Source organism: Salvelinus alpinus, chromosome 8, assembly GCF_045679555.1.
Source record: "Salvelinus alpinus chromosome 8, SLU_Salpinus.1, whole genome shotgun sequence".
NCBI lineage: Eukaryota > Metazoa > Chordata > Actinopteri > Salmoniformes > Salmonidae > Salvelinus > Salvelinus alpinus.
In genome coordinates, this window is record NC_092093.1 from 72674200 (window position 1) to 72697715 (window position 23516).

The 23516-nt window shown below is 43.5% G+C and overlaps 1 protein-coding gene across 6 annotated transcripts in view; it reads left to right on the top strand.

Annotated features, from left to right (window-relative positions):
* The window catches only part of col11a1a (collagen, type XI, alpha 1a), an 86648-nt gene that overhangs the window by 45268 nt on the left and 17864 nt on the right, over positions 1-23516 (top strand). For all 6 annotated transcript variants that reach the window (XM_071414982.1, XM_071414980.1, XM_071414981.1 and 3 more), the window contains 21 exons: positions 2760-2804; positions 3172-3225; positions 4449-4493; positions 4661-4714; positions 4813-4857; positions 6559-6612; positions 6737-6844; positions 7047-7100; positions 8541-8594; positions 8943-8987; positions 9195-9248; positions 9615-9659; positions 10478-10531; positions 11337-11390; positions 14519-14572; positions 14789-14896; positions 16347-16436; positions 17531-17584; positions 19750-19965; positions 20894-21001; positions 21222-21329. In XM_071414982.1, coding sequence (XP_071271083.1) covers positions 2760-2804; positions 3172-3225; positions 4449-4493; positions 4661-4714; positions 4813-4857; positions 6559-6612; positions 6737-6844; positions 7047-7100; positions 8541-8594; positions 8943-8987; positions 9195-9248; positions 9615-9659; positions 10478-10531; positions 11337-11390; positions 14519-14572; positions 14789-14896; positions 16347-16436; positions 17531-17584; positions 19750-19965; positions 20894-21001; positions 21222-21329 — 1503 coding nt within the window. The remainder of the gene's footprint in view (positions 1-2759; positions 2805-3171; positions 3226-4448; positions 4494-4660; positions 4715-4812; positions 4858-6558; positions 6613-6736; positions 6845-7046; positions 7101-8540; positions 8595-8942; positions 8988-9194; positions 9249-9614; positions 9660-10477; positions 10532-11336; positions 11391-14518; positions 14573-14788; positions 14897-16346; positions 16437-17530; positions 17585-19749; positions 19966-20893; positions 21002-21221; positions 21330-23516) is intronic.

Here is a 23516-nt window from a genome sequence, read left to right on the forward strand (position 1 = left end):
GACATTACATACATGATAGTGTCCCAGACATTACAGACATGATAGTATCCCAGACATTACAGACACTACAGACATTACAGACATTACAGACATTACATACATGATAATATCCCAGACATTACAGACATGATAATATCCCAGACATTACAGACATTACAGACATGATAGTATCCCAGACATTACAGACATACATGATAGTGTCCCAGACATTACAGACACTACAGACATTACAGACATGATAATATCCCAGATATTACAGACATGATAATATCCCAGACATTGCAGACATTACAGACATGATAGTACCCCAGACATTACAGACACTAAAGGCATTACAGACATGATAATATCCCAGACATTACAGACACTACAGACATTACAGACATGATAATATCCCAGACATTACAGACATGATAATATCCCAGACATTACAGACACTACAGACATTACAGACATGATAATATCCCAGACATTACAGACATGATAATATCCCAGACATTACAGACATTACAGACATTACAGACATGATAATATCCCAGACATTACAGACATTACAGACATGATAATATCCCAGACATTACAGACATTACAGACATGATAATATCCCAGACATTACAGACATTACAGACATGATAATATCCCAGACATTACAGACATTACAGACATTACAGACATGATAATATCCCAGACATTACAGACATTACATACATGATAGTGTCCCAGACATTACAGACATGATAGTATCCCAGACATTACAGACACTACAGACATTACAGACATTACAGACATTACATACATGATAATATCCCAGACATTACAGACATGATAATATCCCAGACATTACAGACATTACAGACATGATAGTATCCCAGACATTACAGACATGATAATATCCCAGACATTACAGACATTACAGACATGATAGTACCCCAGACATTACAGACACTACAGGCATTACAGACATGATAATATGCCAGATATTACAGCCATGATAGTATCCCAGACATTACAGACATGATAATATCCCAGACATTACAGACACTACAGACATTACAGACATGATAATATCCCAGACATTACAGACATGATAATATCCCAGACATTACAGACATTACAGACATATAATATCCCAGACATTACAGACATTACAGACATGATAATATCCCAGACATTACAGACATGATAATATCCCAGACATTACAGACATTACAGACATGATAATATCCCAGACATTACAGACATGATAATATCCCAGACATTACATACATTACAGACATTACAGACATGATAATAACCCAGACATTACAGACATTACAGACATTACAGACATGATAATATCCCAGACATTACAGACATGATAGTATCCCAGACATTACAGACATGATAGTGTCCCAGACATTACAGACATGATAATATCCCAGACATTACAGACATTACAGACATGATAATATCCCAGACATTACAGACATGATAGTGTCCCAGACATTACAGACATGATAGTATCCCAGACATTACAGACACTACAGACATTACATACATGATAATATCCCAGACATTACAGACATGATAGTATCCCAGACATTACAGACATGATAATATCCCAGACATTACAGACATTATAGACATGATAGTATCCCAGACATTACAGACACTACAGGCATTACAGATATGATAATATCCCAGATATTACAGACATGATAGTATCCCAGACATTACAGACATGATAATATCCCAGATATTACAGACATGATAGTATCCCAGACATTACAGATATTAGACATTACAGCCATCCTAGACAGTAACACAGATATTATCACATTCAATATCACAGACATCACAGACCATACATACAATAGTGTCACAGACATTACAGACAATGTCACGGTCTTCACAGACCAAATATATACATATAAACGTACATGTACAAATGTTTAAAGAAAGGGTTGATGTTGCTATTGACTCGCAGTACCCACATTAATCATTAGTTTTTATTTGTGTGTGTAATGTCTAAATAAAAATGTGTTAGATAATATTCTCACTGTAATGAGGTATTATATCAGGAGCTTATGGAAATATACTGCTCTCTGATGATTATTTACATCACATTTTGGGATTAGTTGAATTCTGCCTCTATCCTCTTCTGCTTCCCCCCTCCCCTCCTCCCTTCCTCTACCCATCCCCACTTCCTCTCCCCCTCTCTCTCCCTGGAGGTAAAGAGAGCACACACAGAGAGATTTTCTTGGAATATTTTCCTGGGTTGAGGGGGGGGGGGGTTGAGGGAAGCGGTGAAAGCATCTCATTCATGTCTGTGGAATGCCTGCAGAGAGAGACACACCTGTAGGAGCAAGCTCCCCGAGCTGCAGCACAGCCTCAGATTACTCTCTCTGCCACACACAAACACACACACACGTTCACACTCACGTGGGCACAAATACACACACACACACGTGCACGCACACGCTCAAGAATGAATACAGTCCCACCATTCTTACCCTTGCATGTCAGTTAGCACCTTCTACTGAGTCCCCATTCCCCCTCCATGACCCCAGCTAGCCTGTGTGTGTGTGTGTGTGTGTGTGTGTGTGTGTGTGTGTGTGTGTGTGTGTGTGTGTGTGTGTGTGTGTGTGTGTGTGTGTGTGTGTGTGTGTGTGTGTGTGTGTGTGTGTGTGTGTGTGTGTGTGTGTGTGTGTGTGTGTGTGTGTGTTTGTCGCTGCTATGGCAACAAACTCTGAAACTGTCGGTCTGCATCCGTCCTGCAGGGTCTTCCTGGTCCTCAAGGTCCCATCGGACCGCCTGGTGAAAAAGTAAGTTGAAGCTCTGCTCTTCACTCCTCTGTCAACAGAATTGGCCTGAAAGGGCCGTGTTTGTGAGTGGCCCAAAAGACAAAGTGTAAAAGTGTGTGATCTGTTGGATGTAAATGTAGTGTGCTTATTTACCATAGTACTGCACTGAAGGGTTTTCAATGCACTGAATGTAAGCCCCCTTTATACAAGTGTCTACACAAAACGTTAAAGATTGCACCTAATAGCTGATCTGTGACCGATCCAAATTATTTTCAGATGTATGTTGTGTTTCTCAGAGGTGAACTGACTATGTCCTGGAGGTCGTTAAAGTGTTGTTTTGACCTTTGACCCATGCTGTGTTTTTCTCTCCTTCTCTCTCTGTTTACAGGGACCTCAGGGCAGGTCGGGGTTGGCTGGTTTACCCGGGTCAGATGGACCTCCTGTACGTGCTATTCTGTCATTCTGTTTACACCTCTCGCTCAGTCTCACACTCCTTCCCTCCTGTCAGACTATTCTCTCATCCATTGCCCTCAGACAAGCCACAAGTACCTGTGACAGTCAACACACTGTTGAGAAGCAGTGTAACTAGTCAAGATCTATATTGTGATGGTGGAATGAAACGTTGACTGCCATCGTTTGCTTTAACATAGCAGCCCACAGGTACCACTACATATCCGTATCCGAAGATATACATTCCACACACTGTAGTATATACAGTAGGATTAGCTTGCCCCAGGGCCTTTGTACATTTACATTGACATTTGAGTTAATTAGCAGATGCTCTTATCCAGAGCGACTTACACTTAGTCATTAAAGGGAGATTTATGATGACCGTGGTAATTAGTTTGCTAGCAAACTAGATTGGTTGAACGATCTCATGTGCTGTCACACAAAATGAGGAAGTAAAGTGTAGCATGCCCCAAACATCTCTCCCTTCCACTACAACTACCATCCCTTAAGCCACAGCATTGACCAATTATCCTGTCTGTTACTCTCTCCCAACTTCGTGTGATATGATATATTTTATTGACTTGAACATTAGAGAGGGCTGCTGCTTCCACATAAATACATAAACACATAGAATAAATGGAGAATAACACCACATTATACACCTGGCTCCCCCCTCACACAAAAACAAAGTTCCTAAGTTAATATCAGGCAAGTCAGAATGCATTTTTCTACGACCTGTACTAGTATTTCCCTCAGTGGTCTGTTAGCCTGGCTCTAGCTGATCTGCTGCAGTGTGTATCAGGGAGAGGCTGGGAAGCTGAGAGGGAGGCAGCCTAAATCCGACTGATTTACAGCCTTCTGCACTCCGACGTGTTTAATTAGTGCCAGGTGTGCAAGTAAAAGGTCTGACTGGTGTAAAGTAAACAGTCAGTCAGTCAGACAGTAAGACTGAGCCTAGACCTAATCTCTGTTAAAGCTTCCGTCACTCATCAGTTTACACAACCACCACCGCCACGACCAGACAGGCAGGCCGCTGTCATACACTAACACTGAGGCCTTCTAGAACTTTCTGATGGACTGAGCTATTCCATAGAATCAAACTAGAACTTTTTGATGTATGTGTTGCATAAAATCAAACTTTGGTGTTCATTGCTTGAGTGAGAGCTACCAACTGTTACTGTATCTAAGTCATTTGTGTTCGTTCTTCTCTTACAGGGTCATCCTGGTAAAGAGGGCCCACCTGGTGAGAAGGGAGCTTTAGTAAGTACAATTAACATTTACATTTTAGTAGCATATGATTGATTGGCTGATTGATTGATATTTTCTTTTTTTGAATATGAAACAAAAAAAAGAGTAGTTGAAACGGTTTATGCCATGTCTCGTGTTGAGAGACTAATGGATAAATTGTTCTCTCTGTCCTCCTCCAGGGCCAGTCAGGTCCCCAGGGTCCTATTGGTTATCCTGGTCCTCGTGGTGTCAAGGTACGGTGGTGGAGCTCACCAAGGTGACGTTCAGAAACTTCCTCATGGTGGTAGAGTTTGTGTTGAGAACTGTGGTCTGTTTCCTGTCTGTCTACTAGGGTGCTGACGGTGTTCGTGGACTGAAGGGTGGAAAGGGAGAGAAGGTAAAGATTCTCCTAATCATCATTTTGATGCTTCATATCGCTGCCATTGTGTGTAATTAATTTTTTATCTTACCTTTATTTAACTAGGCAAATCAGTTAAGAACAAATTCTTATTTTCAATGACAGCCTAGGAACAGTGGGTTAACTGCCTTGTTCAGGGGCAGAACGACAGATTTTTACCTTGCCAGCTCGGGGATTTGATCTTGCAACTTTGCGGTTACTAGTCCAACGCTCTAACCACTAGGCTACCTGCCGCCCCAAAGAAGTCCATGTTGTGATAACTAGGACTTTCCATCCGTCCAATGAGTTCAACTCAAAGTTCTGTCACAATGTTCAGTCACAAAGTCCTTATGCGGTCCAAAATGTCCACACTGCCCCAATCTATATTATACTAATTCAAGACCAAGAGCATGACACAGATCTAATATTAATGTTGTTTTTACATCAGTAACACCATGGATGTCAGTGTTATTACTGAATAATTTATGTTTAAGTTTTATGTTAATTTATGTTAAAGTTAGGGTTTAATGTAATCCCAAAACCTTGAGGAAGGAAGGTATTGTTTGTTCTGAATAGAAAATGAATGCCCCCCATCCAAGAGGTGAGGGCTTGTCTGGGTGCACACACACACACACACACACACACACACACACACACACACACACACACACACACACACACACACACACACACACACACACACACACACACACACACACACACACACACTGCATTATGTATTAGGATGAGAAAAAACACAGACAAGTGACAGACTGCACACAGGGTCTCAGGGAGCTACAGAGAAAAATAGACAGTGAGAGACAAAGAACACAGAGTGAAAGATGAGAGAGACTGAGAAAGGTTTTCTTATTCTCTTGTTAACTATTTCATGGCTGCCATGAATTGACACAATAAGAATTTGATCTAGGGCGAAACTTTTACAGCGTGTGCAGGGAGTTAACAAGTGTACATTGTACAGCAGCCAAATATTGTCTGAAGTAGCCTACACTATACTTCAACAACATGTATTTTACAGCATCATATATTGTCCACTTAAATATTTGAGGGATAGATGTTTCTACTGTGTGTTTGCTCGTCCATCATGTTTTTGTAATGCAGTAGCTCCCTATAGGACCAGTATAATAAAAGACAAGTGTTTCTCGCGCTCCAATTACCCTGACCCTGTAGTATGCTTACTTACTTTATTGTATTCTGCGTATTTCTTATTTTTATATCTTGTGTGTTTTTGTTCTACCTTGTTATCTGTTGTATTACATTGTTATTGATGACTATATTGTTGGGGTTAGAGCTATGCTTGTGCATTCGACATTAAAACTTGAAACTGAAACTTGAAACAATGCACATGCAGTAAGATTCTCCTCTTTGGCCAGCAGATGGCAGTAGTCTGCACTGCATACAGAGAGGCTGCACATGTGAAGCAGATGAGGTTCTCTATTTTATAGCCTATGGAAAGATTTAGGCCGTATCCATTTCAATTAAAACAACAAGTATTTAAAAATAAATATGTGTCCACAGATACTCTACCATTGAAATAATTTGAATTGAATAATGCAGGTACAAGCTCAAGGCATACTGAATTCCACTGATCTCTTACACGGTGAAAAACAACAGCAACATTCAGTTTCCTACAAATCAACTTAACCCAAGTAACCCTGTTCATATTTTTCTCTCTTATTTTAGGGTGAGGACGGTTTCCCTGGGTTCAAGGGAGACATGGGTCTCAAAGGTGACAGGGTGAGTTGACGACTCATATGTGTAGATACTGATTCACCCATAATTGTATGTGTATGGTACACTATACACCATAGACCACAGTGATGGTACAATACCTTACCTAGTGTGTGTTGGGTTTGTTCAGGGTGAGCTTGGTGTGCTTGGGCCCCGCGGGGAGGACGGACCTGAGGGCCCCAAGGGCCGAGCAGGGCCCAACGGAGAGTCTGGCCCCATGGGTGCTGCTGGAGAGAAGGTAACATCTTCATACACACCTTCTCTTTGTCTTGTAAGGTCAAACTGTTGTTAACAGCATATCCATCTTTGTACTGTAAGGTGAATCTGTTGTTAGTAGCATATCCCTGAAGCCTGTGGAAATACTTGAATTCATTTTGAGCTAGTACAACTGTTTACCAATACATTGTGCTCATTCAGCAAGACTTTTCTGTTGTCTTCAGGGAAAACTGGGTGTTCCAGGATTACCCGGCTACCCAGGAAGACAAGGTCCAAAGGTACGTAAACAATCACCACGGTGATGCCTGTGAGGACTTCTCTGTGTGGGGACAACTGAAATGAACAACATCCACCAATATCCAGCACATGACCCACCACACGGCTAGGAAGGAGTAACCTGATGTTAAACAGACAAGGTTGTTCACTAAACAACATCCAGGGACATTTTACCAGAGTTGGCTCATTGACAGATCTGTCTTTCAATAGGTAATAATGATCCAAGATGGCGGTACTGTAGATACTGCTTTCACACAGCATTCATATTAGAAACAGATACTAAGAAGCCATGTTGTGTCCTCAGAGACCTAGATGATGGGCAATGTCCCTTACAGTTATGTACAACTCAAACACAGGTAGATAGATTTTGCCACCAGCATCATAACATATCCCCTAACAGGGAATACATGTCCTTCTTCTAATTCCTTACCCATCACATCCAGCAATCTGCTGTTCAGTAATCCACTGTAATATGGATTAAAAGATTACTAACATTATGCTGGAAGATTATGTGGCATTCTGTGAGATGATATCTAATAGACTGTAGGGCTAATTTATGCCTGAGAGCTGCCAAAAGTAGTATTTTTATAAAGTGAACCGTTGAAGCGATGCCATGGGCGTCTGAAAAAACGGCCACTGAGTTTAGAGATATGGCAGTTATATAGTGAGAGTTTGGTAGTCCATCAAACTCTGAATGTTTGGCCCCATCTATTTCCATTGCATTATGTTGAGCTTCAGATTGCATCATGACTTTGTGAAATGGGGCATAGAAAACAGTATAGCTACAGCTTTGAAATGGGAGAGTAAACCATTATGTTGATGTCATGTTTGAATACTTTTACGAATACCAGGACTGAAGTACAAGGGTAAGATGATTTTGAATCCCACATACTCAACAAAACACCATGATTAGAAACCAGACTGCCTTCATATTAAGTGATTGTCTGTTTTGTAACTTGTTGTCTACCCAAGTCAATGGTTTTCGTTTATTGTTGTTTGGTGTCTGTTCCATGTTCCCCCTCCTCTGATCTGTTAAATTAGATGTTTTCACAAAGGATCTTTACAAACCCATCATGATTTTTGAAGTCTTCGCAGACAAAGGAAGTGTGTGTGTGTGTGTGTGTGTGTGTGTGTGTGTGTGTGTCTTGTCACATTGTCGTATAATATTTCCTGTTCTCCATACGTGGCGTGTTTCTAGCGTATTATTCTGATAGTGATGAGCTTGTGATTGTTCAGCTGAGGAGTATTCTCTCCTCTGTGTCGTCTGTTTTCCCACGGCACAGTGCTGGGAACAGAGTCCATGTCTGATGCAGCTCTCTGTCTCTCACCTAATAATAGAGGTTGACAGTCAACAACAACAAGTGAAAGCAGAACCTTCTGAAACCATTACTTATTAACATGGATATCCTGATTTCTCTCCTTCCTGCCTTGTTGATCCGCAGGGTTCCAGCGGCTTCCCGGGCTTCCCAGGGGCCAACGGAGAGAAAGGAGCCAGGGTAAGATAAATAGTCCCGTCCCTGTTTCTGTATGGAACTCACACACACTGCATCATAACACTACACAAAGGACATTGATTCCCATTACAAAAGCATTTGTGTGATGAGTTTGCATAAAATACAACCTCCAAGAATCAATGTGGAAGAGAACAAAAAGATGCTGAAACTATTGTTTGTTCTCAGTGACTCCCATTCCCCTCGCAGCCTTGAATAGAACATGTTCACCTAGAGTTTTTTACACAGACCTGGAGAGTAACTTTGAAAACAACTTACTGAGGAAGTTTAGGATGGATTGACCTTGAGTTGGTTTCTGTTTAAATAAATGTCTTCTTCTCTGTTCTTCAAAAGGGCGTGGCGGGCAAACCCGGTCCAAGGGGGCAAAGAGGTCCAACGGTATGTTCTCCTCCATTTTACCACATAGCACTGAGAATGAATTAAATACTTATTTAGTTAATGAATGAATACATTTGTATTTGTGTGTCTTAATTCTTGTCACATGTATGAGACTGCGGTACTGTACTGGACTGGGCTGTATAGTCTTACCTGATCTTGGATCAGTCTGTGTTCTGAGCTGTGTGTCTGTCATCTCCGGTCTCCCAGGGTCCACGAGGGGGTCGGGGTGCTAGAGGTCCTACAGGCAAGCCAGGCCCTAAGGTAACTACCCTCTCCATCTTTTCTTATTCCATTTTTTATTTCACCTTTATTTTAGCAGGGAGTCCCATTGAGACCAATGTCCCTTTTCCTGCAAATACACACATTACAAATACCACATAATATAAATATGTAAGATTACAAAACAACACACTCAAGAAAAACAATCACATTCCTCAGCAAAGAGGTCTCAAAGACAAGTCCCACTTGACAACTCATAGAAAGACCTTACACCATAGGGGTAATGACATTGGTAATCCACATGTAGCTGTGTAACTGCTAATACCTCTATGCATGATGTGTGATCACTGTGTTGTCTGGTAGCAGTAGAACATCTGATGCTGATTTTCTGTCTGTTGTGTTTTGCAGGGCACGGCGGGCAATGATGGTCCACCTGGCCCGCCTGGCGAGAGAGTAAGTCCCATCAGCCACTGCTTCCGACGGGGAGGGGTTATGGGCCGGGGTATGGGGCTGACCCATGGACAATGAAATGGGAAATGGCTTGGAGTAAGAAGCAGTTAAGCAGTTAATGATGACTGCCTGTCTGACATAGTGGTGGGGTTGGAGTAAAGAGTGGGAGGCCTGACCTGGACTGGTGGTGATAACCACAGGAAGAAAGGAAGCATTTATTGATTAATGATCGCTAGGTGGTCACTGTTGGAGGCAAGGGCCAATCTGGGTACTCTTTTTTTCGTGGTTTTGCTGTAGTTGTTCCATATCTCTATCCCTCTCTCTCTCTATTTATCTACATATCTGTCCCTCTCTCTCTCTATTTATCTACATATCTGTCCCTCTCTCTCTCTATTTATCTACATATCTGTCCCTCTCTCTCTCTATTTATCTACATATCTCTATCCCTCTCTCTCTCTATTTATCTACATATCTCTATCCCTCTCTCTCTCTATTTATCTACATATCTCTATCCCTCTCTCTCTCTATTTATCTACATATCTCTGTCCCTCTCTCTCTCTATTTATCTACATATCTGTCCCTCTCTCGTCACTCACGGCCAGCCACACAACCACACCCAACCAGCCACACCCAACCACACCAAAGCACACCAAGCCATGCCCACTCAGCCACATCAGGCAGCTGTATCGTCTCTGAGGCTAACAGAACTTATGGTTGTCCGGGCAGATGTTCTGCCCCACTACAATGGGTGTGTCTCATTGCTGAGACTCAAAGACTGTCTTCACTCTTCCATTGTCTGATTACCGTTCTGTTTATTCCAGGGACCTCAAGGACCCCAGGGCCCCGTCGGGTTCTCAGGACCAAAGGGCCCCCCTGTAAGTATCCTCTCACCAGCACCATAGTCATATTTCTGAGGTGACCCTCTCCTGCAGTCAACTGACCAAGTGACCTCACACATGGATTGTTATTTCTAGTTTTTAGAATTTCATAATTGATAAACATTATTATTTTTTAAATGTAGAAAATCTAGTGTTTGTACAGTATGACAAACAGGTTTGTTATATTTCAGTCTTCTGTTGTATATAAAGTGTAATACTGGGATGCACACTCAACATTTAATATATTTCAACTCTGACATGGTACAGGTGTCTTCTTTCTTTAAGCCCATAACCATGTGTGTGAGGTGTATACTTTTGCTTCAAAGTAGATTTGTTTAAGACTACCAAGAATCACTCTGTGTGACCCTGATTTAGCCCACTGCGGTAATTAAAGGAAAGCAATTTGGAATGCAATAGTGTGGGCTATGTATTTGGCTGTATCACTGATTGGGTGTAGTAATCATTACTGTTATTGAAGCAGAACCCTGTTTTTCAACATCCTATAGCCAGAAGACAAGTGTTCATTTCCTCCTATTGATTAGAGTTTGATTTAACCTTTGCCGATAGTTCTGTTTCCTCTTTGCAGGCCATTATTTTGTAGGAAGGCAGGTGTCTTCTTATAGTTTAAAAAGACTTCCACTCTGATATATGTCCATGTATTTGTCATTGAACAATAAAACAGATTACTTTTGGTCAATCTACCACAATTACTATGAGAATCTACCGTTAGATGTGCGCAAGGTTTCCCCCTTGTTCGTGTAGTTGTCATTGATAGAGTCTACGTTCTCTGTGTCATTCCTAGGGACCACCTGGAAAGGATGGGCTGCCCGGCCACCCTGGTCAGCGAGGAGAGACGGTGAGTGTTCCTGACCGCGCCCCTCGTTAGAGCTGTCACACACCTGGGCACACCGGGCCAGTCGGCTTGGACAGACAATTCCTGCCAGGTGTGGAAACATAAGACTGCCCCTGCTCTCTCGGGGTGGGAAACACTCCGAATAGTCTAATTTTTCACACCTGGACGGATTTGTCTCCTCAAGTCTGCATGCTTTTATAGCACCAAGAAGCCCGAGTGTTGGACAGCTCACTCTTGTCTTAGACACACAGACAGGCCTTCTTCTCTGATTTACCTGATATATTTAGTGAGAGAGAGAGTGACTTGAACTGAATCTCCCTGGTCTGGTTCTCTCTCTCTCCCTGTCTCTCTCTCTCTCTCTTTCTCTTTCTCTCTCTCCCTGTCTCTCTCTCTCTCTCTTTCTCTTTCTCTCTCTCCCTGTCTCTCTCTCTTTCTGTCTCTCTGTGTCTCTCTGTCTCTCTCTGTCTCTCTGTGTCTCTGTCTGTCTCTCTGTGTCTCTCTGTCACTCTGTCTCTCTCTCTCTCTGTGTCTCCCTCTGTGTGTCTCTCTCTCTCTGTATCTGTCTCTCTCTCTTTCTCTCTGTCTCTCTCTGTCTCTCTCTTTCTCTCTCTCTCTCCCTCTCTTTGTCTCTCTGTCTCTCTCTCTCTCTCTTTCTTTGTCGCTGTCTCTCTGTCTCTCTCTTTCTCTCTGTACCTTTCTCTGTCTCTCTCTGGGCCAGAGCCTTCAGTAGGATGTCTTTATGTAATGTTGAAGAGAGAGACAGACATACTGTATCTGATGGAGTGAAACATATCCTGAGCTCAGAGACTAGACTACCCCTGAGTCCCTGACACACACTCAGACACAAGGCTGTCTAAATGCAGCCAGAGGGTCTAGTCTGTCTATCTTCCCAGGTCGTTGGGGGAAATGGTAAATACCGCCAGACAGCCAGTCTATCTGATCACTCATCTGTGTTGCAGGCCTTAAATGGACTAAGTTACAGTTGAATAGACTGAATCTGTATTTTAGCAAACATGAGATAATATCAGCATGGAACACAGGAAGGAATTACCCTAGCATGATAAACCCAGCAGGAATAATGCACTAAGCCTCATCGCTCTGCATATCCTACCAGTTTTAGTGAGTTTATTCAGCAAGATCTGCATTCATCCCTCCTCAATCCGATTATCCTCACAGGGCACTAAAAGATGCTAAAAGCTCCACGGAGCAGGGAGCATCCCCGATCGTTCAAGTTTTCTTCTCCATTTGTTCCCCTTCTAAGTGACACATTAGCTGGGGGACTGCAATCCCCCCCCCCCCCCCCCCCTCTGGCTCCTCTTGAAATGACATCGATAAGTATCTTCATTAAGATGTTTACACCACTGGATTTATTACCTGGTAAACAGGCTGAGGGAGCGGCCAATAGCAGAATTGATCATAGTAATAAAATGTTCTAGGCCCTAGGCAGTGGGCACGGATCCATCCACACAGCATAGCAGAGTCTGACGAAGCGTTCAGTGCATATAAAGATCTCTTATTCAGGCCAGGTTGTAAAAAAGCTGTCTGAATCTTTTCCAAACAATACCCAATCATGAATCACTCTGCCACAAGATAATGAGTCCATGAGAAGTCATCAAACATTTGACTTATGAATGAGCTACAGCTGAAAAGGTTTTGCACAAAAAATATCCTAACAATAGAATACCACTGGCTAGACTACAGCACGTTTCTATTCCCAGAACAAGTGTAGCTCCTCCAATATACATTAAAAGTGACATGACTGGCGTCAGCTATCTGTGATTCTTTGTTGCATTTTTGTGTGGCGTAATCAATGTATCTCCCTCGAGTCCCTTCCTCCCTTTTATGTTTGATGTCTGTAGGTTGTTTCATGTAGCTCATTGAATCTGCTTTTACAGTGTCCACTCAGTCAGTCTGTGATGTCTGGAGTTGGCATCATAGGCATGAATGCAACAACAGATGCATTCATGTAGAACTTGCTTCATTCGAGGGAAATCGATGAAGTTTTTCACACCGTCTTTCATCTGATCGGAATGAAAAAGACAGCTGATGGATTTCACACCTGACTCCATTACTGTGCTTGATGTCTGACCGATTAGCATCAAGTCCACGTTATTGAGATCATAGTTTAAGATATATCTCCTTTTTGGAGACTCAGATGAAATCCTTACTGTGACAGGAGTTGGTGATCTCATTGGTATTGTCCTGTATCTTGAGAATAATACTTTCTTAGCCGGTAATAAACATGCTCGATGGAGAATCTCTATTGAAATAGCTTTTTATTCCAGGATTAGGTTTATTATGTGTAACTGCTTCCTGGTGTCTGTGTTTAGTCTGCTTTCTTCTCTTCTGCCACCTAACCTTGTTATTGCAGCAATGATCCCTGGGTGAAAGGTCATCACCTTTGACCTTTGACCTTGTGGTCATGTGATACTTTATCTTGCCACTTGGTGGTGAGGTGGTAAGTCAGTGGAATACATCTCTATGATAAATATATACTACTAAAGGTAGCATTTATTTACATGGCCATCTAAAGTTACATCCTAAACATGAGAACATGGAAATAAACAAATACAAAACAATAAACAAATGGGGCACAACATAAACTATATCATTGTATATTTCCATAATTCATGTGTTTTCATGTACCATGCACACAGTAATGAACCAGTCGAATGCAACCATAGAGTGCCTCTACTTTAGGATCCATTACAAAGAGACATGGTGCATTCAAGACAACTGGGAATGAGCTCCGACTGGGACAAATCTTACATGGTCATCCAACTCGAATTTACGCGTCGGAAACTCAGGCATCATCCTAGAGCTCCGACTTCTCCGACCTGATGATCACTGACGTCACGATTTTCCCCAGTCGGAGCTTGTTTTTCCCTGAGTTCCCAGTTGTCTTGAACACACCATCATCATCCACTAACACTCGTCAACATAATACTTTCAGTGGTTGCCTTTTCGATTGGTACACTGACAACACTGACTCCACTATGTCCATCGACTCAAATCATAATTTGTGGAAGGATGACATCAATAGCAAGATTGGAGGACGTGAATACATTGATTGAGATCCAGTTGGTTTGGAAGACTTTTCAATGTGATTGATATGTTGTTCGTGTCCACAGGGATTCCAAGGAAAGACAGGTCCACCCGGCCCAGGAGGAGTTGTTGGTCCTCAGGTAAGGAACTATCATGGAACTAAATGTACGAAGAACATCCTTAGACATTAAACATCTCATCTCATCCACTACCAAATGTGATACAGTATCTTAGTAGTCTGTGACATAATTGAATTATCCAAGGATCTGTTATGGTAGAGTTTGTCTCATGCAGAGTTTGTCTCATGCCTCTACCCATAAGCCCACAACATATTTGTTTTCTTCAATTCCTAACAGGGTCCCACAGGAGAGACCGGTCCCATCGGTGAGAGAGGCCACCCTGGACCCCCAGGTCCACCCGGAGAGCAGGGTCTTCCTGGCTCTGCTGGCAAAGAGGGAGCCAAGGTACGCGCCCCTAAAGACCCACCTCACTGGAGTAAACTCATAACTCGACAGCCCAACAGTTGTTAACTCTAGTGCTCTGACCAGCACCTATTTAACATGTTTTCCTGGACCCAGATTATGCCTAGTCCTGGACTAAAACATGCTCAACGAAGAATCTCCACTGAACACATTTTTTTGGTCCAGGATGTATATGGGAAAGTACTGTTTTGTCAGGCACCTGGTGAAGTCAGCAGAGGGTTGTGGAGGGGTTGAATTCCCATGCATCCCAATGGGCAATACAGTGTCCACTAAGGATCTAAACAGGAGTCATATTGGGGGAGGGATGGGCTTATTCAAAACAGAGCCTTAACTCCCAGGGTACATCCCAAATGGCACACTTTTCCCTATGTACTGTGTACTACTTTTGATCAGGGCTTCGGAAAAGAGTAGTGCACTAGAAAGGGAATAGGATACCATTTGGAATGTACCCCCAGATAGTCCCAAGGCCACCCAGCCAGCCCCTCTGTCTCCTTCTTTCATTTAACCTCCTCCCCCGAAGGAGACAGTTTAATCAACTCCATCGGCTAACTCCAACCCTCCTGCCACTCAGGCTCTATAGCTTCCCAGCACCACCAGGTCCGACGCATCAGTAATACTGCTGGGACACTCCAGAGGGAGGGAGGGCTTGGGAGGGAGAGGGCTTGGCAGAGGAGGTTAAATCCTCTTAAACCTTAGCGAGCCACCTCTCTCTCTCTCTCTCTCTCTCTCTCTCTCTCTATCTCTCTCTCCCCCAGCTAGCAGATAAACCAACTTCAGCCCAACAATACAAAAACAGTCCAAAAAACGAGACCACTGCCCATCATGCTACTACCCATTTATGCTGTCTCATTGTAATGGCTCTGATTGGTCTGTCATGGGGATAGCAGAGGGGACTTATAATTGTAACCCGTGGACACAGCCCAGCAGCCTGATATGACTGCTGCTGTTGTTGGCTGCGTTTGTTGTTGTTTATGTTTACTGTCCCTCAGCTTGTTGTCCTCTAGGGCTGCGTTATTATAGCTCTCGGCTAATTGTTTTCAATCAGTTTTGCATTTGAAGGGATGCAGAATGGGGCAACCATTATTCAGGAGACCTGAGCTTTTTGATGTTCATAGCGTAGTTCATTATCAGAATAAGATGAAGGTTCTGTGATAACTAATGCATCAGCTCAAATACCGACTTAGAACAACGTTTGAAGTACGGTAATGACGGCATCCAGAAAAGTCCTTCTGTCATCCTGATGTCAAAGGGAAATGTCAGAATACAACGTTTAGTTTGAGTCTGACTCTTCTTTTCACCGGATAACATTAGCTATAGCATGGGAGTGAAATGAACAGGGTAGAAATGAGATTAAAAAGAGGGAAATTGAGGGTAGCATATAACACGGTGCAACTGGATCCTTCTCACTCTGTCCTCTGCTGTGTGTCTGTAGGGAGACCCCGGTCCCCAAGGAGCCTCAGGTAAAGACGGTCCCGCTGGTCTACGAGGATTCCCAGGAGAGAGAGGTCTTCCCGGCACGTCGGTAAGAAACACATCAGCTGCAACACGACTCCGTCCGTTACAGGTTCCCTCTATATTCACTGACAGAGAATGACGGACCACCCCCTCTCCACCCACCACCCCTGACAAATGAACCAGCGCCTATACACTAGAGGGGGATGTCACCAAGCCACCACGGCAGGGAAACTCAAAGAGACGTGTTACAAATGAACAGATCTACATCCCCCTGAATATGCCTCACACCAACCGAGCACTCAGTTTTAACCTCTGCTAAAGTAGCAGAGGAGAGATGTAGTTTACTTGAGCTCTGGGTCACTTTACAAAACCCCTGATTCAACCCAAAGACGTCGGTTACATCCCAAATGGCACCCTTTTCCCTATAGGCCCTAGTTAAAAGTAGTGCACTAAATGTGGAATGAGGTATCATTTAGGATGCACCCAGCTACTGGGAGCGTTTTCTTCTGCAACCACATTTGGGGGGAAAGTTATTTGTTTTGTTGTATGCATTATTTACTAAATGAATTATTAAAGGAGGAGCGTTAGCGATTAGGCTGGGGGAATGAAAGGCGGTATAGGGCCATTGTTCCAGACTAAGTCAAGGTCAGTCTCAGCAGGCAAGCAGCTACCCCTGATTGTTTTCTAGTGGTGTAATTTACTCTCTCACTGCAACACCCCAAGACTCATTACTAATACCACCATGTGTGCTGCAGGGCTGTTAGGGAGCCAGTCACACATACACACACACACACACTGGAGTGTACACACACATACACGCACACACAGATGTTTATTTCAGCAGTTATGTTTTACTGCGCTTTTGATGGGAAAGTGCCTGAGGGGGAAATATGGCTTAATAAATACCTACCTTTTCTCCCATTCAGATCAATGGTGACTGACTCAATGGTGACTGACTCCCCAAGGTGTCACTTCACAGTATCCCTCCAATCTCTGTCTTGGACAGGAGCAATACCATTCAATACTGACAGACTGACAGACTGACTGGCAGACTGACAGACTGACTGACTTATGGGGACCTCAAACCCTGTCTTTCAGGCTGTGTGCTTCTTTTGACACATCTCTCTAACCATCCATCTCTCTTCTTCACCTTCCTTCCAGGGTCCAGCTGGTTTGAAGGGAGGAGAAGGACCTCAGGGACCCTCTGGCCCCGTGGTAAGTATCTCCCTGTCACCTACTATCACCTACCTGCCTGTCTGTTGTTAATGTGAAGGGGATGTTGTTCAAGTTTCAGGGGGTCTTCAGATAACAGGGTTATTGGGGGGATATTCCCCCTACCACTGTCAGTGATAGAACTGCAACACAGTGCGTTAGCTTAGCTGTTCTTATCATATTGTTTTGGTTATATCGGAGGCAGATATTAGTCTAGGATCAATATTCAGCTTGTCACACAACAGGATGCATTGCAGATCCTTGATCCTATCTAGGCTTTTCTATAATGCAGCGTTCTATATGATCCTGCAATAATGACTCCCAACAGTAGATGGCAGTTTGATTCCTTTGAAGAACAGACAACAGGATCCCACACATTTCCAATGATAACTTTTAGATTCCGGTTTTGTAATTGCTTTCTCTTGACATCTTGACATAGGTGCTTGGTTGGTTTAAGGTGACAGACTCAAAGTTGGAGTGTCTTCAAAACTTTTTAGGACTAAAATGTCAATATTCAGATGTCTCTCTCTAGAGCACCTGATGAGTATTGTCCAAGTGTAATTGCTATTTAAATGGCTTGACAGCGGGCTGAACGTTTAGACAGGACATGTGAGGTGTCTGAATTTGGCATTGTGAGAAAAATATGATTTGCATACTAATATGAACTTAATTCAAAATAACATATTGCTATATTGCAATGATTCCAATGCATAGCCTTCTTCTGGAAGCAAGTGTTTGTGTGACTTTGCAATCTCTTAGCTCCACACACCACACACCAGCTAGAAATTCATCATGTGAGTGGTCATGCGGGAAGTAGAATTGAGATTGTGGTTGTTTGCTGCCAGCCCGTCTGCAATCCAATCCAATCCGCTCTACTCTGCTCCCGGCCTGTGAGGTGAATGGGAGCGTGTTGCGGGTAGCCTACCGTGTCCATTCTATACTGACTCATCACGTTGTCTGACCGCACAGACATTCCCACCACATGCCATGTGTCACGATTCAGAGGAGACCTCACAACCTGCCACTGCCAGACACACATGGGGTGTGTCCTAACACTCTACAACATCTCCCGGCCTGCCATGGACTGCCACTGCTGAGCTAGACAGCCAGTCAGATAGGATGTGTCCCAATTATCTGAAATACCTCCATCTCCGTGCCAACCTGCCACTGCCGCCACTGAGCTACACACAGCCAGTCAGACAGGATGTGTCCCAACACTCTACAACACATCCCTCACCTTCCCAACCTGCCACCATAGTGCCACCGCTGAGCTACATAGGATGTGTCCCAACTCTCTACAGCAGTCTACAACTCTCTCCTTGTTTCCTTCCCTTCATAACCTGATTTGAGAGGACATTGAAGGTATCAACAATCTAATAGATGCACAGGCTATCCATACTTCTCCCCTTTTAATAATAAACTAAGGAATGGAGACAAGAAATACAAGGTATTTAAGGGTATAGGGACACACCCCAAGTCATTAGTGTTGTTGGGACACAACCCTATCCATTAACACTAGCTGAGCTCCAGACGACACCAACAGCCTACCTCCCTGTAGAAACATTAGGTTTCTATGTGCCAGGCAGAGGCAGCATGTGAAGAGAAGAGCCCTGAAGACCTCTGGAGTCAGTCCCGCACTCAGTAGTCAGATCACTCCTCTGGGCTAGATTAAGACTGCCTGCAAGCCTGCTCCCTTCCTCCCTCCCTCCCTTCCTTTCTCATCTCTGATAATGTCTCCTGTCTGAGCCCTGCTGCTCTGTTCTGCTCCGAGAGGAGAGGCTAGCTAATGGTAATGGTTCCAAAACAAGAAGAGCAATGGCTGTAAGTGGCTAATAGCGAACACCCCTCCTGAAATAACCTGGGTTATGTTGTTGTTTTTGCTTTCGAGGAGTATCTCTTGTATTTTATACTAAATGGATAATAGAGTACTTGTGAGAAAATAACATTATATTTTCCAAGTAGAACCCATTAACGTTGGACCAGTGTAGTTCTTAGACACATATTCCTAATGGAGAATCCTGTGATTCATTATTGCTTTGTAATGTAGATGGAATGATTTAATGAATCATATTATGTATGATTTCACCCCCACATGAACTCTGAACTCTGAATGAGCATCTTCCCTCGATCTCTCTCTTTAAAGTGTGTTCAACCCCATGCTCTCGCAGGGCTCCCCTGGTGAGAGAGGTGCTGCTGGACCTGCCGGCCCTATCGGTTTATCTGGTAGAACTGGTCCTCAGGGGCCCCCAGGACCTGCTGGAGAGAAGGGAGGGCCTGGTGAGAAAGGTCCCCAAGGACCAGCTGGTCGGGACGGAGTCCAAGGTCCAGTGGGTCTGCCTGGCCCCGCCGGACCTCAGGGTCCACCCGGAGAGGACGGTGACAAGGTTAGTACCCTACCCTCCCCATCTGGTTTGGCCCAGTCCAGTCCAGACCAGACCCAGGACCTCTCCAAGGACCGCTCTCTCTCGCTCTCTCTCTACTTTTTCTATCAACTCTCTCTCTCTCTCTTTCTCTCTACTTTTTCTATCGACTCTCTCTCTCTCTCGCCCTCACTATTTACCCTAAATCTGGGCCAAATGTTTTGAGTAAAACAGATCGCTTATCAATCTTCATCAGCGGTTTCACATGAATCATACACGGACCATCTGCACTGTAAATACATCTCTACTCTCTGTCTTTTTCTCTCTCTCTCTCGCTCTGTACTCTTTTTCTGTCTCTCTACTTTCTCTCTCTTTATCTGTTTCTCTACTCTCTCTCTCTCTCCTTCTCTCTCTCTCTTCTTTCTTTCTCTCTCTTCTTTCTTTCTTTCTCTCTCTCTCTCTCTCTGGCTGCGTATCCATCATCATAACCAATCATCAAACTAAATGTAATTAGAAGAGATATAAAAGGGAAGAACTGTCTCTGTTTTATCTGCAGCTATAATTTCTTCCCAGAAGGTTACGATCCAGCCCATCTATTGAGCTGCCAAACATATGTCACAGTAGAGCTTTAAATGGACTTGTCCACTAATCTCCAACACCATCTATCATTTGTATTTAAAATCGCATGTATCCTTCCCACACACAAATTGAATCCAAATTTCGACTGATTTCTGCATCTTTGCTCTAGTGATTTTGACTGTAGGTAATTAACTCATTTGCCAATGCTCTGACAGTTTGTTTTGTAAGTGTTTAGATTTTCTGTACAAGGTTGGCATTTCAAAGTAGATGTTATTGTAGAAATGTCAGATACAAGGGACGTGTGTCCTCCTGTGTGATGCGTGTGTCCTATGTGTGTGTATCCTGTGTGTGATGTGTGTCCTGTGTGTCCCAGGGAGAGGTTGGAGAGCCAGGTCAGAAGGGAAGCAAAGCAGACAAGGGTGAACAGGGTCCTCCTGGGCCAGCTGGTCTCCAGGGTCCCATCGGTAACCCAGGACCTGCAGTGAGTATCTCTGTCTCTGTCCAGCCTTGGACCCAGCTTGGGGAGACACTCAGCTACAGTATACATGCTATCTTCATTCAAATTCCTTTGCAGTCGGTTTAGCTGTGCTGTTAGCTACATACATCCAGTGTATTGCTGTACTGTGCTGTTAGCTACATGCTGTACATCCAGTGTATTGCTTTGCTCCGTCGGTGTGTTAACATGGTTACTGTGTCCTCAGGGAGGTGATGGAGAGCCCGGTCCCAGGGGTCAGCAGGGGATGTTCGGACAGAAGGGAGACGAAGGATCCAGAGGTTTCCCCGGGCCCCCTGGTCCCATTGGTCTGCAGGTGGGTGGGGAACCCCAAACACACCCTGAAACACTAGCATCACCTGTACTCCAGGGACAAACGTTCACGCACAAACACATATTGTATAGGCTTTGCACAAAGTAACCCCCCTGAAACACACACACACCTTCAATCACACACACACACACACACACACACACACACACACACACACACACACACACACACACACACACACACACACACACACACACACACACACACACACACACACACACACACACACACACACACACACACACACACACACACACACACACACACATACTTAACCATGGATCCCACTGGTATTGATGCAAACTATTTGATGCATCCATTCTCTCTGTGAGTCTTAGGGTGCATTCATAAATTCAGTCTGGAGTGTCAGAGTGCACTCTGGGTTGTTCGTAAATTCAGAGCATTGTCAGATTGTCTGTTCGTAAATTCAGAGCGTTTTGCCCTCAGAGCATTCAGAGCGCACAATGGACACTCTGGCTAATGAGTAGGGTTGATCCGAGTGCTCTGACCTCACAAAGCATTTCAATACAAAAGGATTTCTATTTGGTCTTGAATGGTGGTATTTTAATATAGGTGGATTAAAGGGCCAGTTGCCAACAAATGGGACTCTGGGTCAGCACAGATGTCAGAAGACAATGCACTGTCTTCTGACTGACAGTCTGTTTGTAATGAAATGCCAGAGGTAAATGATCAGTTTTGTATAGTTTGGTTTAGTTTCCCCACACTAGATGTTTCAGTAACTAAAGAGCATAGAGATGATTCCTATTGTTTTATATTATGTAAAATGTGAAAAAATATATACTAAGTTGGTTTGTGTTAAATATAAAGGTAATGTGGTTGATGTGTATAGTAAAGCAGTGATATGGTCAGGTGTTCTCCTGAGTTTCTATCTACCTCATCAAAGTAAGGGAATCATCAACGTAGGAAATCATCAACATAAGGGAATCATCAACATAAGGGAATCATCAACGTAAGGGAATCATCAACGTAAGGGAATCATCAACGTAAGGGAATCATCAACGTAAGGGAATCATCATCGTAAGGGAATCATCAACGTAAGGGCATCATCAACGTAAGGAAATCATCAACGTAAGGGAATCATCAACGTAAGGGAATCATCAACGTAAGGGAATCATCATCGTAAGGGAATCATCAACGTAAGGGCATCATCAACGTAAGGAAATCATCAACGTAAGGGAATCATCAACGTAAGGGAATCATCAACGTAAGGGAATCATCATCGTAAGGGAATCATCAACGTAAGGGAATCATCAACGTAAGGGAGTCCGTGGTACAGTACAGTGACTGTCTTTATGAGCAAAATGAATTAGCTGTTCATTAAACCCAGGTCATTGTCTTGATGGAATTATACAGACTATACCCGCTAGTCTCAAGTTTCAATCTTCCTGGCTATTCAATTCAATTAACTTTTAATTGAGCGTAATTCACTTCCATGGCTATTTCATTAATTGCGTGGACTGACCTCTTCCAATAGGCAGTAGGCCATTGAACACACTCTCCTCTTTCCACTCTGTGGTGCATAATCAGTGTTCCTGTTAACGATCTCTGACTCAGGAGACCACCGTTCTGATGAGATTTCCACTCCAGGGGGACAAATCAGCATGCAGAGACACACACACTCACGGACGTGCACATGCACGGACACACACACACGGACACGCGCATGGACACATTTACACACACAGACACACAGACACACACACAGTCTCAGCATCGGCTTCCTCCCTAGGGCGTAGGTATTTGAGGAAGATAGGTTGTTGTAACGGAGAGTAAATAGCAGATAAAATGAGATCTTTGTCTTCGCTCCTCATGGTGACGACAGAGACACACTGCCTTTGAATAGTGGAGGAGACTGAATCGGGAATGACCAAAGCAATTAAAGTTGAAATGTCAGGGATCAAACGTACATATGACGCTTCAACCACATAGTCCACTTAACATGCAAGGAAATGAACGATGGGGTCCATGTCTGGGTTTTTGGTTAGGAACAAATTACCTCTATTTTGCCATAGAGAAATACTTGACATTCAGTGTTGTTTAATCTTGTCGCCTTATTTTGTTTCCCATAAACTCACTATTGGTCACATAGGCACACAGTGTGAAAAGAGTCATTTCTCCTTGATGGCAGTTTGTATCTGTCACCATGGA